Source organism: Muscardinus avellanarius (assembly GCF_963383645.1).
Source record: "Muscardinus avellanarius genome assembly, chromosome: 6".
Classification (NCBI taxonomy): Eukaryota; Metazoa; Chordata; class Mammalia; order Rodentia; family Gliridae; genus Muscardinus; species Muscardinus avellanarius.
Window position 1 is genome coordinate 17,955,331 of NC_137791.1, and position 15,905 is coordinate 17,971,235.

The 15,905-nt window shown below is 45.2% G+C and overlaps 1 protein-coding gene across 1 annotated transcript in view; it reads right to left on the minus strand.

Moving 5' to 3' along the window:
* Nucleotides 1-15,905, minus strand: part of ZNF827 (zinc finger protein 827) — a gene marked incomplete at its 5' end in the record, with an annotated part of 185,189 nt that overhangs the window by 111,851 nt on the left and 57,433 nt on the right. Inside the window, one exon of the mRNA XM_080697091.1 lies at nt 9,376-9,856. Coding sequence (XP_080553217.1) covers nt 9,376-9,856 — 481 coding nt within the window. The remainder of the gene's footprint in view (nt 1-9,375; nt 9,857-15,905) is intronic.

Consider the following 15,905-nt stretch of genomic DNA (forward strand, 5'->3'; position numbering starts at 1 on the left):
GGTCATAACTCTTGGACCCTTTGCCCTCCCCCCACCCCCCATGAAGCCCTGAGGGTGTGTGGCCAGGAGCCAGCACAAAAATGAGCTGAAATCTCCAGAACTGTGAGCAAATAAACTTCTTCCTCCTTGAAGTTTTGCATGTTGGGCGTCTGGGTCACAGCAGTGAGCATGTTGTCTGAAAGAACTGAGCCAGAGACAAGCAGTTAATAAAGAATTTGGGATGCTTTAGTGCCTATCATACTTTCTGGATGCTTCTTGCTTCCCCTTCTTTCAGAGAATGAGGACAGTTCCTAAGTGTTATCAACACTGAAGCAGAAACTTTTTATTACACCCTTCTTTCAACTATCTGAATAAATCTAATGAAAGGGATCAAAAGGTTACAAGACAAGTTGCTGGAAATCTGTTCCCATTTTGCCTCTCTACGTGAAGGAGTATTTCTTGAATCTGCAATTAGCAAAATAAATTTAGAAATATACTAGAAGATAACATTACTATAAAGACCGTATCCTGTAACACCATAACTTTTTTTTTTCTAATTGCTTGGGTTTTTATATAAGTAAATGTAATCAGTGGGGACTTTAAAGGTATATTTTAAGATATATCTTTTCAGCATGAGTTTTAACATACTGAAATTATACTTGAGGTTTTGGATTTTCTTAAGTGGATTTAGTCAGCCGGGCATGTTGGCGCATGCTTGTAATCCCTGCGATTGGGAGGTGAAGACAGGAGGATTGCGCAGGTTCGAAGCCAGCCTCAGCTGGCTTAAGAGACCCTGTTTCCAAATAAAGTATAAAATAGGTCTGGAAGTGTAGCCTGGAGGTAGAAGGGTTCCATCCCCAGTACTACACACACACACACACACACACACACACACAAAGTGGATTTAGTGTTTTAAACAAAAACCATTACTGTTTTCTATTCCCTTATCTTACAATAAGAAAACACAGACTCAGAAAATGACATGACTCTTTGAAAAATCACATAGTTGCTAATGATAAAACCAGAATCAGCACTTAACTCTCCAGACTGTAAACCAGTGCTCTCAGATCGATCCAGGTAGTCCTGGTAAGATTTATGTAAGCATACGGAAACAGGCTGAGGACCAGTGATACCTGTTTGTTTGTTTGTTTGTTTTCAATAATTTGTGTACTTTCAGTGAGAGTGAGAAAAATAAACCGCCTTCTAAAATCACAATAAAGGCCACAATTTAATCACATAACAATGAGTAATAGTTGGATATTACCTTTAAATGTTAAGTATACTATATACAAATGAAATGTTTAAAACATTAGCTAAACACTTTTAAATTTTGTATTGTAATTTGCCTTAAATCAGTCCATAATTGGTGTTTAGTGAAATTTTAGCCATCTCATATTTTTCATTAATCCCCACCTGGATTAATCCCTGGCTTCACTTTTAGAATCTGTGAGTCCAAACCAAGACTGTAAAACTCCCCTCTGACAGCGAAATTATGAATGCCAAGCCAAAGGAGGGGGGGAAGGGGAGCCCACCTATGGAGACGGGGAATAACAGGAAGAAGAGCTTCAAGAACTTAAAAATGAGTAAATACTTATTTTTTCCTCCACAAACTAAATGATTAAAACCCACACATAATGAGCAAAAGTAGCCATCTGCAGTAATCCACTAAACAGACAGGATATCTCCCTTGTCAACAGCAGGAAAGGCGAGTTCTGGAAAAGCAATCGTGCCTCGAGTCAATGTAAAAGAGAGCAGTGCTTTGAATTCATGCTGTCCACACACGGAGTGGAGGGGCCGTCTCAACAGCAGCAGAGCGATACGCATGGGCTAGAAGAAAGAAACCCCAAAGACTAGAAAGCTTTGCAATGCTTTTCAGGACAGTTGGTGACCACCTACCCCAAATGGCATCCCCTGTGACCCTTCTCATTGTAAATTAATATGCTGACATTCAGGTTCACAGGCCAGATCCTAAGAGGTTTTTGTCTCTGTGGATCGCCCAGGGTGTCTGAGGAACTGTGAGCGGTGGTGGACTATGAAATGACCACAGCGATCCCTCCTAGAGAGCCCTCCCCTCCGCAGTGGGACTCTGCAGCTCCCCACAGGAGGAAGATATTCATGGGACTCCATGGTTCCAATGACCAGACCCCTGCGATGATCTGGAAGAAGGCCAAAGAAGGGAAATGGGGGACTGTGTCCCTGCGAAGCTGAGACATTTTTCTTGAGAGCAGTAGAAGTCTGGCTACTCTGTAGAAAGGAGCCAACCAGACAAGCCAGCACTGGAGACAGGAGGCACTGGAAGAGGAGCTCATGAGAAATGCGCTGGAGGTCTGGAGGCGAGGTGGGGTGCTGCGCTGGGAGGGAAGTGTGAGGTGAAGGCTACCCTGGGAAAAGATGGATTGTAGACACATTTCCAAGACACAGAGAATTTAACCAGATTACTGACTAAAAGCGCATGCATTAGAAATGATGCCATGATTTGAAGCCAAGGAAAATAAACAGTGAAGCAGACGGAGGTCAAAAGACAGTTTGCTCAACTGAGAAATAAAAATTAGGTAATAGCTAATTAAGTGGTCATGAGCCAAGCCTTTGCAGTTAGGCAGAGCTGAATCTTTGCTCTGTGTCTTGTAGCTGAAACCTCGAAGTCTCAGCTTCCTCATCTAGAAAATAGGTTTAATATCCTTGACCCGATAGGGCTGTGGTGGGGGTTAAGCAAAAAATTACATGAAGTGGTTGGCACGGCGCCTGGCCCGCTGCAAACACGTCTGATTAATGATAGGGCTTAAAAATAGGAGGGGGCGGAGTAACAATAGCAACCACAGTAGTAAATACAAGAAGCTATACTTCTATGAGAAGGAAGAGAACGGCTTAGCTCCAGTCTTGTACCAACAAGAGACCCTGATAGATTTCCTCTAGGGTCTGTCGAGATAAAAAAAATTATTTTGATGGCAATTTTAGAACTAGGTACACTGTCTCTAGCATGGTGAGGAAAGAAAGATCCGCAGCCAGTCCTGTCCAGTTATTTTCTCCAAATCTTGGATTTCTCGTCTTCATGTTTGTTACGTAGACTGCGCACTGTAAAGCTCTAGAGAAACGTAGGCTGGTCTTACTGTCCCTGCTCTATTTGTATTAAATACTCCCTGACGAGACCAGGATGTTGATACAACTTTGAGGGGCTCTCTGGCAGAGCAACGGTGTAGCTGCATAAGGCCCTGTGTCCCATACTCAGTACCGCAGTTACTACTACTAATAATAATTAAAATAATATTAGTAATGATAAGACAACTTCTAAAGACATCTTCTATATTACATTCAAAGAAAGGCCCCATGCTGGGGAGTCTAGTAACTCTATAACACATGAGAAGGGCAGACAAGAGCCAATCTCCTCTTCCGCTACTTCTTTACCTTGGAATTCAGGGTACAGCCGGGCAGTGTGGGAAAGGGAGTCCTGGAACCATGCTGCCTGGGTTAGGACGCCAATCCCAACACTTATTGGCTGTGTGGACTTAAGCAAGACCTTAGCCTCTGTGTGTCTTAGTTTCTTCTTCTGGCACATGGGAAGACTAAAGCTACCCACCCGTGGGGTGGCTATGAGGATCAAGGCGGCTAAATGGCCAAGAGGAAGCATCTTCTGAAGCAAACACGAGACGCAAGGAGCAGCCATCTCCAGGTTTCCAGTTCCAGCACCTGTGCGTGACCTTCAGGCCCCGCTTCCTTATGATTCTGCCTGACCCTCCGGTGACTCAAGTCAGTCTCATGGAATGGCAAGTCATGAAAGACAGGACGCAGTCACACTCTCCCTCTCTCGCTTATGAATCATCAAGTTCAATAACACCCGGGGTTTCAAAAAGGGCATTCAGGCTGCCTGCAAGTATAAGGGCCCACATGCAGCTGCTTGCACGAGGAATTTACTCAGTCACATGATCAGTGAGTGTCCGTCACGAGGAAAGCACGGCCAAGCTGAGGCTGCGTACAGAGGTTGTCAAAAATAGACCAATGAGGGACGCTCGAAGGGCACAAGGATGGCATTTAGTTGGAAGAAGGCTCATTTGTTAAGACGAGAAAGCCAAACAGAGCCACCAGGCAAAGAGGACGACTCGGTTCAATGGGCATCTCCAACCCTCTGTCTCCAGCAGGAGAGCTGCCATTTATTCACCAGCCATATTGTTACTCCAGATGCAGGAAATTGATGGAAGTTGCAGAACAGAGGCTTAGGGGGAACTCCAAGACAGAGCACAGACACTTCAGCCAACACCCTGCACTTACACATGAAAACCTTTCCTGGCCTGGTGGCGCACACTTGCGATCCCAGGACTTGGTTCTCGGCCAGCCTCAGCTACTTAGTGAGGCCCTCTGCAACTTACTGAGACCCAAAAATGAAGAATAAAAAATAGGGCTGAGGGTCTAGTTCAGAGGTAGAATGTCCCTGGGTTCAATCCCCAGTTTTACAAAAACCCTCAAAATCCTTTCTGCTTTATGGCTAAGCTACTAATAAATCCGAGACCGCCTAGCACGTACCCATTTGTTTGAGAGACATCTCCACGAGGCTAAAAGTAAGGCGTCACTTTAAAGAGTCCATCTCTCCCAGTTAAAGAATTATTTTGGTCTCAATTTTACGAAATTAATATGATGTGGGAGACAGAACGAAAATTTGCGACTGTTTCCAAATTAAAAATAGTTAAAATGACTTATATCTTTTATTTTGGAGAACCAGGGACAAAAAGATACTCCCTGCCAGCTAGAGAGGTGCCAAGTTTCTGTCAACTGCTTGGTTATAATTTGGAGAGTTAGAATTAAGTTTTATGTCTTGCAAAGTACAGACTGCAGCAAGAGAAACGCTGGGGCTGGCAACTTTTAACCAAGCTTCTAATGATGACACTTCCAGCTTCCTTGGTGATCTGGACTGAGTCTAGAGATTTTCTTTTTTTGTCACCGGAGACTGAACCTAGCGGCATTCTACTTCTGGGCCATACCTCCAGCCCTGTTTAATTTTTCCTTTGAAGCAGGGTCTCACTAAAATTGTTGAGGGTCTCCCCAAGTTACTGAGACTGGCCTCGAACCTGTGATCCACCTGACTCAGCCTCCTAAATGCCAGAGTTATGGGCATGTGCCACTGTGCCTGGCTCTGAGTTTTGAGATTTTTGAACTGGAGGAAAGGCCGGGGCCTCAAGGGACATGACTGACTCAGCCTGCTTCATGTCAACCGTGACCAAAGATCAAATGCTTCAGACCCATCTCACACCACCGGTCTGTCCTCATGGACTGGATGCAATGCAAGGTGAGAACTGTACTCAGAAATGCCACTGCTGTGCTAAAGGGCACAGTACAGGTACCAAGTTTATATCCCAGAGGCCCTCGGTCCTGGCTGGATGTTGGAATCATTTGAGAATTCAAAAGGAAATATCAGTGTCGAGGGCCTATCCCAGACCAACTAAACCATCATCTAGGTGGGCCCTGGCATTTTGCAAAAAGTTGCCAGGTGGTTCTCCCATGCCGCAGAGATTAAGGACTGCTGCTGGCTGTGAGAAGCAGGTACAGGATCCACAGAAACTTAAGCTTCCTGGGTAAGTACCTCTCCCCAGGACACCCTCAGTCATGTGAGCCCTGGATCCTTTCCCCTGTCCTGCACTGATCTGCATATGTCTCCCAGCCTCCAGGAAAGAGCTACAGAAACATACAGGGCCTAACTCCCAGGTCAAAGTCCAGAAAAGTCTACAAAATTATTATCATTATTTTTAGTGTTGTTGTTGTGGTACTGAACATTATACCCAGAGATATTCTGCCTCTCAGCTACACTCTCAGCCCTGTTTTATTTTTTATTTTGAAACAGAGTCTCACTAAGTTGTTGAGGGCTTTGCTAAGTTGCTGAGGCTGGGTAGGACCTGGGATCCTCCTTTCCTCAGGCTCCCAAGTACTAGGATTACACGCAGGCACTACCTCGCTCATCCCCCAACACCCTTAGCCAGGAAGCCAGCAGTAGTGGCCACCCGTACTTTCCCCTGAATTAGCTATGATGCAGGCAACAACATTCATCTTGAAGGGCCAAGGAATGTTAAGTATGGGATCCATGGGGAGAATAGGAACCGTTGGGTGAAGGTCTTTATTTATAGCCATGTACACAAGGAAACCTCCATACTGGGGTGAGGGTGGAGAAAGGATTTAGGGTCCATTTAAAACACCATTCCATCCAGCTATTTTAAATCTCCTTGGGTTTCATTTGGACATCTTTCTGCTTAAGGAGCAAGAAAGACGCCCCTTAATAAGCAGGCAAGAAAGCATCAAGTGTTTTCTCTCTCTCTTTTGGAAACAAGTAGGTGTCTACACGCTTGAATTTGTCACTGTGCTCTGGTTTTCTAGACAGTGATCTGGCTGGCACAAAGATTCCCAGACTCGGTGCCCACAAACAGCTGCACCCTAGCGTACCAGCAGGTGCAATGCCCTGCAAGAACAATGGCGCCCTTATGATGCCAAGGGACAGGGCCCCGGGGCTGACTACTGGTTCACTCCATTTGAGGACAGGAAGAGCTAGAAACTCTGCCACAGCATCCTGGGATCTGCCCTTTTTCCCCCGAATCATATCCGCAGAGAGAGCCAGGTAGAGCCCCACAGTGTGAGCTGCTATCAATTGTAGGGCCCCATCAGCCAACTGTTAGTGAAATGAAAAAGAAAAAAAAAATTCCCTGCAGAAAATGTAGCCCTCTCTTTTTAACACATCGTCTCCTGTGGGCTACATTGCCACAGTCACCAAGTTTACATTTACATCCAAATATGCACACACACAAAAAAATTACTGATGCATCTCACTCCCTGGTGACTTTATAACAGGTTGCTAGGTAACAGTGCATACAAGTCAGGTTTCAGGACCTCTCGTAAGCCACCATAAAATAGCTGCATGGGCCTTTTGCATAAACAGTGTGCATTTGTTATCTGTTTTCTTATGCCAATTGATCAGTAGGTAAATACTCCCACTGCCAAACTGTAAACAATTCCCCATCAATAGCTAACTGAGAAATCAGATTATGATATAAGGCTTTGGTGCAGAGAGCTTCCCTTCAACCTAAGAACTGACCTCTTTGCTGCTTCTGCTATCTGCAGTGCTGGCTCTGAGCAGCCAAAAGTCTTATCTTGACGCTCCCTGAGATTGGGGCTGAAGCTAATTAGCCTGATGCCTGATGGGGAGCACTCAGAGCTGAGCCCAGCAGGAGTGGTGTATGATACACCAGTGTTGAATCCAAAGATCAAACTTTCCTGCCTCCCCCTCACCTTTCTCCAGATTAAAATCCCTGGGGTCCTGGAGTGAACCAGGATGCCCCCTCCTCCTTTAGTTTGCCCCTGTCTGTCAAGAAAGGACATTCTGGGCATTCCACCACCCTAAGCTATGCTCAGTGAAGTCATCTGCATTCCTTCTCTTGGGATTGCACTACGAAAGCCCCAAGAAGGAGTCCCTCTAGCTGTCATACCTATAAGAGAGACCATCCAGGAAGGACCAGAGCTCCCCTGTAGGCGACATCCTGTAGGACCAACAGAAGGAAAGCCGGAAACAGGCATTTCCCCCTGCATTTCCAAAAATTATTATTCATAAAACAAAGACTGGACAATCATTTTTTTCCCTGAGATTGGGATGGGGGAGTGAGATGGTAGGGGAGAGGAGAAGACAACCAACAGCTCCTCCAGGCTTCCAGAAGATGCAATGAATTCCTGTGACGTGGCCACTTCCGGTGGGGGCTTCCGGTGGGGGGCACCCTATCTCCCACTGCAGGTTCAGGTGCTTCCTGAGCTCACGCTACTGAGGGGCAAAGGTCTGGGGTGAGGGAGACATGCTGCCAGACCCCTCGGAAGTGTCGCCCAGCCCAGGGATTTCAGAGGGAAGGTGAGCCTCTCATTCAGCTGGCAATGACATTTAGTGGAAGGCAACTCACACTCCATTTAAAGGAAGGCGGCGACCAATTATTCTCCATTTAAAGGGTATTGTCAATCTCCAAAGAGCTGAAATGGCATTTGGAAATCATCCTGGGGACTGCCACCTCCACTGAAAGACAGAACCGGCTCTCCACCGACCTTTCCCCACCCTGCGACTTCTTTAAAATTTAAAATTGTACTTTTAAAACTGTAATTTTATCAGCCCAGCCTGGCCCAGCCATACATCTTACCATTCAAAATTAAGTCACAAAAAAAGTCTGACATCTCTTCACCCATTTGTTGGAAGAAAATGACCAAAAAAAAATGTGTAATTTGAAGTTGATTGAAAGTGATATTAATAATGCAGTTTTATAATAATAATAATAATAATTATTATTATTATTATTATTATTAGTGGTACTGAGGATTGAACACAAGAGCATTCTACCTCTGAACTACAACCCCTCCCCAGCCCTCTTTTATTTTGAAACAGTCTCACTAGGTTGATGAGTCTCGCTATTTGCTGAGGCTGTCCTGGAACCTATGATCTTCTTGTCTCGGCCTCCCAAGTACTGGGATTACAGGCAGGTACCACCACGCCCAGCTCACTATTATAATTTCTAGATTATATTTTTTAAAGGGCATTAGGGTAGTTGGAACAGAATGTTAAGTAAAAAATACTATTTTTTAAAATTCCACTTTACATGTGGTCGCAGAAGAGTCAAATTCATAGTGATGGGAGGCAAATCGGTACTCACCAGGGGCCGCGGAGAGGGCATGAGGGCATTTATTGTTTAATGGGTACAGAAACTTCATTTGGGGAAGATAAGAAAGTTCTCTAGACAAATGGTGGTGGTTGCACAATGGTGTGAACGTATTGAACGCCACTAAACTGTCTAATCAAAACGGTGAAAAAAGGCTAATTTACGTCTGTTTTACCACCATAAAAAAATCTTTCCCCAAAAAAAATTCCTGAAAAAAAAATCATAATCTTTATCATTTGCTCAAACTTTAAAAGCCTGTAACTCTTCGTAGCAGTCTGTATATCTGGTCTTTAAAAGCTTTCAAATTAAAACCTTAAAGAACTTGAATAATGCTAAAGGAGGTATCCCTCATACAAGTACTTTGAAGAACCCAGCGCAGAAGAGACAAGTTAAATAGGGCCCAAGGTCACGTCAAGCAAGTGACACAAACCTGGCTCAGGCTGTGACCTTTCCCCCCGACAAGAACCCCCAAAGGGTTAAAAAAAAAAAAAGAAGGAAATCAATGCTCCCTAGTGTTTCGAGTCCCAAGCCAAAGAAATGCTTATTTCCAAAGGATTGTTAAAAAAAAAAAAAGTCAAGGAGAAAATTTACGAGGGTGCAGGCTGTAAGAATAATAGAGGGCCCTTGGCATCCTGGAGTCCTACCAGCCTAGTTTACAGATGAGGGCACCGGTAGAGAAAGAGAGAACGCGAGACAGAGAGACAGAGGGAGAGAGAACACAACCCTATTCAAGTACCTGACAGCTTCATGAGAAAATCAGACGCCATCTTAACAGAGATGTCCTGGCTGAACAAAACAGCCGCACTGGTGGCCACAAACTCGGAGGGGTCTTTCAGCTTTGAGTGGTTGGCCGGCCTGTCGGCAGCGCTCAGGGTAAAGGAGGCGGGCAGGCCGTTATCTTCCTTGGGTTCCTCCTTCACCAGCAAAGGTGAGACGCCAGCCCCACCCTGGCTAGTCCTCTCTGGAGTGTTAGACGTCATCACGGCCCCCACTAGCTCTGCCCCTCCTCCTTCCCTCGGCTGCCCCGGGCAGCCACTGTCACTGAGGTGGGGAGAGCCCTTGACATCTGGGTCTGAGGCCTCCTCCTTCACCTTGGCTTCTGTCCTCAGGAAGTGCTGATGGCATCGCATGTGGAGTTTCAGGCTGAAGTGGCGGGAGGAGGTAAAAGGGCATAGCTGGCACTGAAAGGTCTCTCCCCGGTCCTGATGCTGATGAACCTGGCAGAGAGGAAGAAGAATGAGCCATCCGTGGGCACTGTCACACAGCCGACCTACTCATCAATCACCTCCCCGCTCTACAAAGGGACAGTCAGAGGAGCACGTGCAGAGCTGGCCCCTTAACATCAAGCGGGCCCGCGCAGGTTAAGAGTCCTTTGTCGCTGTACTTGTGAGGCCAGGGTGGGAGGATTGCAGGTTCGAGGCCAGCCTCGGCAACTGACTGAGACCCTGCCTCAGAAATATCAAATAAGCTGGGCGTGGTGGCGGGCGCACACCTGTAATCCCAGGAGTTGGGAGGCCAAAGCACAGGAGGATCACAGGTTTAAGGCCAGCCTCAGCAACTTGGTGAGGTCCTCAGCAATGTAGGGAGACTCTTGGGTCAAAACAAAAGATAAAATAGGTATGGGGGTGTAGCTCAGAGGTAGAATGGCCCTGGGTTCAATCCCCTGTGTCACGACAAACAAACAAATAAATAAATAACAAGTAAACAAATGGCTGGGGCACCCACACCCACACACACACACACACACACACAGTCCCTATCTGGAGCCAAGCTGGTAACCAAGCATCCTATCTGTCAGTGAGTACTGATTTAGGGAGACTTCATATTCTAGTCATGACTGAAGTTGACATCTTCAGAGAAACAAATTATAAACCTGGTACAGATAATCTTTTTGCAATACTGGGGATGGAACCCAGGGGCATTCGACCTCTTTGCTACACCCCAACTCTATTTTTTTATTCTTTATTTTGAAACAAGGTCTCACTGAGTTGCGAAGGGCCTCACTAAGTAGCTGAGGCTGTCCTCGAACCGCGATCCTCCTGTCTCAGCCTCCTGAATGCTGGGATTACAAGCGTGCGCCATCACGCCTGGCTTGGTATAGGTGTTCTTACACAATTATTAGTTAAGGTGACCTGGTGACGAGTCAAGTAATTCTCCTTAACGCTATGCTTTTGTATGTACCAATTATGCATGTACCAACCCAGAAAGCTGGTTATATTCTGCACACATAATTTCAGTTTTCCAAATGTCGCTTGGAGGTAACCAGGCATGTAAAAACTAATTTCTCCAGGGTCTTCCCAGTTCATAGACAGGGAAACCAAGACCACCCACCAAAAAAAGTGGCTTAAGCCAAATGACACTCGGAAAAGCAAGGCAGAAGGAAACCACAGTCTGACCGTCACTGCATTCTGCACACGGGGAAGCCCGTTTTCTCAATCGCGCTATAATACGGCTCTCCAGACTTTGGTGTCGGCAGAATGCAGACTCTGGTTCTGCGCGCACACCATACCTGTTAAAAACTGTGCGAAACGCTTTTCTTCCTTAGTGCTTGAAAAAGTGAGGAAACCGTTGCGCTGGCCAGAGCCCGGCTTCGAGCTGGCAGGTGCTGCCAGCTCCTAACTCCTCCATTCATCTCTGCCAGTGGATGTAAGGGCTGACCTCCTCTACCCTGGCATTTCAGGACTGGCCCTCCCTGGAGTGGAAACTGCCAATTGTGGAGATTTGGGCCAAATGAGTGGAGGGTGGGGGGAAGAGTTGTGTGATCTGGACAAACACGAATTTAAGTGGCTGGAATTCCAAACCAAAACAAAACTGACTCTTCCGTCACTCAGGGGTGAGCCGAGCAGGACGTGAACCCAGGTCTCAGAGAGGTTAAAGGCTCATCCGTTAACCCCCAGCCCCACCTGGGCCCTCTGCGTGGGTCTTCTATCCGAGAGAGCAAGTTTTACTACAGCTGTTTATGCCTTCTGAATGCAATCCAAAAACATTCTCGGCGGGCCAAAACATACTTTTAAATAATGTTAAGTGACCAACAAAAGCAAAGAAATTAAAAGTTAATGGTGAGATCCTTTTGCTACAGCACCCCACTGTGGCTTTCTGAAAAAAACAACCGAAGAGATTCTAGGTCCCCCAGAGCCTGTGTTTATCAACAGAGACAACCATAAAAACTTCCAAGCAGCTGAGGTAAAAGGGCTTCCCCTCTACCTGAGGAAGGGGATGGAGCAGGGAAACATAGGGACTGTCCCCAGACAAAGGGCTTTCCTCTGAGCTGAACCTTTCGATTACTTTCTCACAGAATCCAGAAGATCCCCCACCAGCTTCTCCTCCCAATATACACAGGAGCAGAAACCTCCTTGGGAACCTCAGGTTATAACCCCCGAGGCCCCTGACAGATCACTGAGCAAAGAACATGCCCGTCCCTGAGCACAGCGCGGTGGGGCGGATTTCGTGTCAGAAGCATCCTCGCCGCTACTGACCCTTCTGGAAGAAGGAACGGACGGAGCGCCGGCCCAGGTCCCAAGCCCTGCGTCCCAAGGAGCCAGCGTGCAAGGACTTCGTGGGGCTTCTGGCCTTGTTATATTTAGTTACGGAGAAAACAAGTGCAACTTGGAAGGAAAAACATTGTTGGGTTGACTTTTGCACTTATAATTTTATTTGAGCCACACACCTTCCCAAAGGGACCAGAGATCACACGTGGCCTTTGGGAGAAGGATTGGCTCTGTCCTCCGGTGGCATTTTCTCCCCTTCTCTCCTGACACTGGAGCACTTTTCTGTTCTGTGTCTTATTCTCGTTAGCCTAACACTGGCTTTAAAGTCTTTCTTGATCTGCTAATGAGTCGCTCTTTGTCTAATGCATGCTATTCTCCCCAGACTCACTTAACCCCTGGTCTTTTACCCCCAAGGGCTCCTTCAGGCACTGTGACATCATCAAGACCATCTCCAGGTAGCAGTCGGATGCTTGGGTGGTGGTATTTCAGAGCTCAGAGAAACCCTAAGCAACATCAAGTCCACCGCCGTAGTGGGACGAGCCAGGGAGGTGAGGGGCTCGCCGGGGACCCCGGCTTTAGAGGGGGCTGTGCCTTCCTCTTCCCCGGTTTCTCCTCGGTGTCCTTTATCCTCACCATTTCTGTTCAATTTTAACTTATGAATTTCACATCTCATTCCTGCATGCTCGCTCATCCAGGAAAGTTGTAAAAGACTTAATGGAAATCTAAGATAACCCCGAGGAAGCTGGAGGCATTTATGAGCTCCTTTCCCAGCGGGTCATAAAAACATTTGCTCGATCTGGAGGCAAGAAAGGTAGGCTTACCAAAAAGAGAGAAGTGTGCAGTACCTAGCACCGAGTAGGAGCACAGTCAGTACTGCACATGGTCAATGAATAAAGTGAGATCCCATTTTTCTTAAATAAATCTATATAATCAATATAGAAAATTGTGCACCAGAAGGATAACGGTTCATTTCTGGGATAGCATAGGATGAACAGTCCACTTTATACATTTTATCAGTTTTTCTAAATTCTCAGCGCTGAAGATATATCACAAAGAGAGAAAAGCAATAAAATTGATTTTAGAGTAATTTCTTATGCTATTTTATTCATTATTTTTTAATGTAAATGTTAATGTATAGTCAGATGGCTTTTGGATAATGATTACAACTATATATTAGCTACATTTACTAACGGGTGTTTCTTCATACTGGGCACTATATTAAGTGCCCTGTGCACATTATCTAATTCAACTTATTACAACCCCATGAGATAGACCATGGGATTGCCATCTCCATTTGTGGAAACAGAGGTTTAGAGAGGTTAAATGGTCTCTTCCAAATTCTCAAAGCTTGTAAGTCATGAAACTGAGATTCTCACCAAAGTTTCTCTGACCACACTGAGTGAGATCTTAATCTTTGGCTAGTTTTTAGGCAAAACTCATTTTAGAAAACCTATCCAGGCTGGCCACATTGGCACATGCCTGTAATACTAGTCCTTGGGAGGCTGACAGGAGGATCAGAGGTTCAAGGCCAGCCTCAGCATCCATCTTAGCAAGACCTTGTGTAAAAGTAAAAAATAGCCAGGCATGGTGGCCCACACTTGTAATCCCAGTACCTGAGAGGCTGCAGCCTCGATGAGTACTGAGACTCTCTTCAACCGAGAGAGACCCTGTTTCAAAATAAGAATAAAATGGGGCTGGGGGTATAGCTCAGAGGTAGAATGTTCCTGAGTTCAATACCTAGTATCACACATACACAAAACAGGCTGGGGGTATAGTTCAAAGGTAGAATGCTCCTGGGTTCAATCCCCAATACCACCAAAAAAAAAAAAAAAAAAAAAAAAAAAAAAAAAAAGGAAGGAAGGAAGGAAGGAAAGAGGGAGGGAAACCCCATTCATATTTCTAGTCTCTGATGAAAATAGCTGAGAATATCTAAGCAGAAGACCACAGCCATCACATTTCTGCATAGATCATATTTGCAAAATATGTTAAAGTATGTCTAATCAAAATAAAATCACGATTTTCTTGATTAAAAAAAAAAGTCAACATGAGGGGTGGCAAACAGGGAGAAGGAAAAAAATACTCCTTTGATAAAATTAAACTTGCACGAGCTCTTCTCGCTCTTCACGTATCAAAAGCCCGAGTCATAGCTCAACAGGTTAGGACACCAGGAGTTTGAATAAAGTAGTCATTTCACACAACTGCTTTATTGTACCGGTTATTGATTTGTTCTGAGAGCACTCGCAGCCCCCACGACCCGCGGCCCTCCCGGCTCTCATCTGTAGCACTGTCACGGCCAAATGTCTGTGTCATCAAGGCACCAACTCATCTCCCTGTAGTTTCAGGGTCAGTAGTTCCTGCTATTGAAAACCAGCTTTTTTTTTTTTTCCATGGGTTTATAAATAGGTTGTTTTAAGTGACCCTGAGCTGAAACCAAGCTTACAAGGTGTGTCAGGCTAGATGCAAGTTTTCTGCTCACTGAAGCTTTAAATTCGCCAGGCCCGTTTTCTAAACACAGCGAAGGATGCAGTCACTAACTCGAGTGCTCGTTTTAAAACCATTTCTTTTGAAGTCTCAGCCTGCTAATGAAATACAACTTCGCAGGTTTAGAATGTGTGCCTTTGCTTTGCGGGGAAGTGGCAGAGGATGAGGACGGTTAAAGCAGTAACCAGGTAAGTGCAGTAAAATTCAACCAACCAGAACTCCCGGTTAAATGAATCCTGAAGATAAAGTGCTTGCTACTCCCGGGAGAAAAACGCAAATGATAAAAAGCAAATTACATCATGGATTTGATTAAAAAAAAAATCTTCTAAGCTATTTCCAAAAGTCAAGAAAGGTTCTGTCTGCTCATACTCTTTTAATGGCTACAGTTTTGAACAGTAATTACTGACCTATTCAGAAAGAATACAGTGTAAGATTTTAAAATAAGCAAATATCTTTTTTTTTTTTTTTTGCGGTACTGGAGATGAAACCCAGGGACATTCTACCTGCGAGTGACACCCTTAGCCGTGTTTTTATTCTTTATTTGGAAAAACAGGGTCTCACTGCATTGCAAAGGCCTAAGTAACTGAGGTTGGCCGCGAATCTGTGATCCTCTGTCTCAGTCTCCAAAATACTGGGATTACAAGTGTGCGCCAGCACACCCGGCTTTGAAATAAGCAAATATCTTGATTATTAATATACACTATACATATATCAAGAAAGGAGACCAGTACTTGGGCGTCTGAAACAGGAGGATCACAGGTTCCTGGACAGCCTCAGCTACTTAGCAAGGCCCTCTGTAACTTAGTGACACCGTGTTTCAAAATAAAGAATAAAAAAATATAGGGCTGGGTGTGTAGCTCGGAGATAGAATGCCCCAGGTTCTGTCCCCTGTACCACACACACACACACACACACACACACACACACACACACAGACACACACACACACACAAAGAGAGACTTTATAAATAGCATCAACAGTCAGACCATGTTGAAAATACCAGTAAAATATCACTGCCATTATTAAAATGTTCAACTGCACTTATTAAAATTAAATAACTACCACTGAACATTCCTGGGTCAGATATTTTGCTGCTATTATCTCCTTTAATACTAATGAGAAGCTCTTTCAGAAGAACTCTATTATTCCCAATCAACAGATGAGAAAACCAAGCCTCAAGGCTAACTTGCTCAAGGCCCCTTGACTAGCCAGTTGCACAGTTATGATTTAAATTCAGGCCCATCACATTCAAAAGCTCAGACTCTTTTGATCTCAACTTTTAACTTTCCTCCTTAA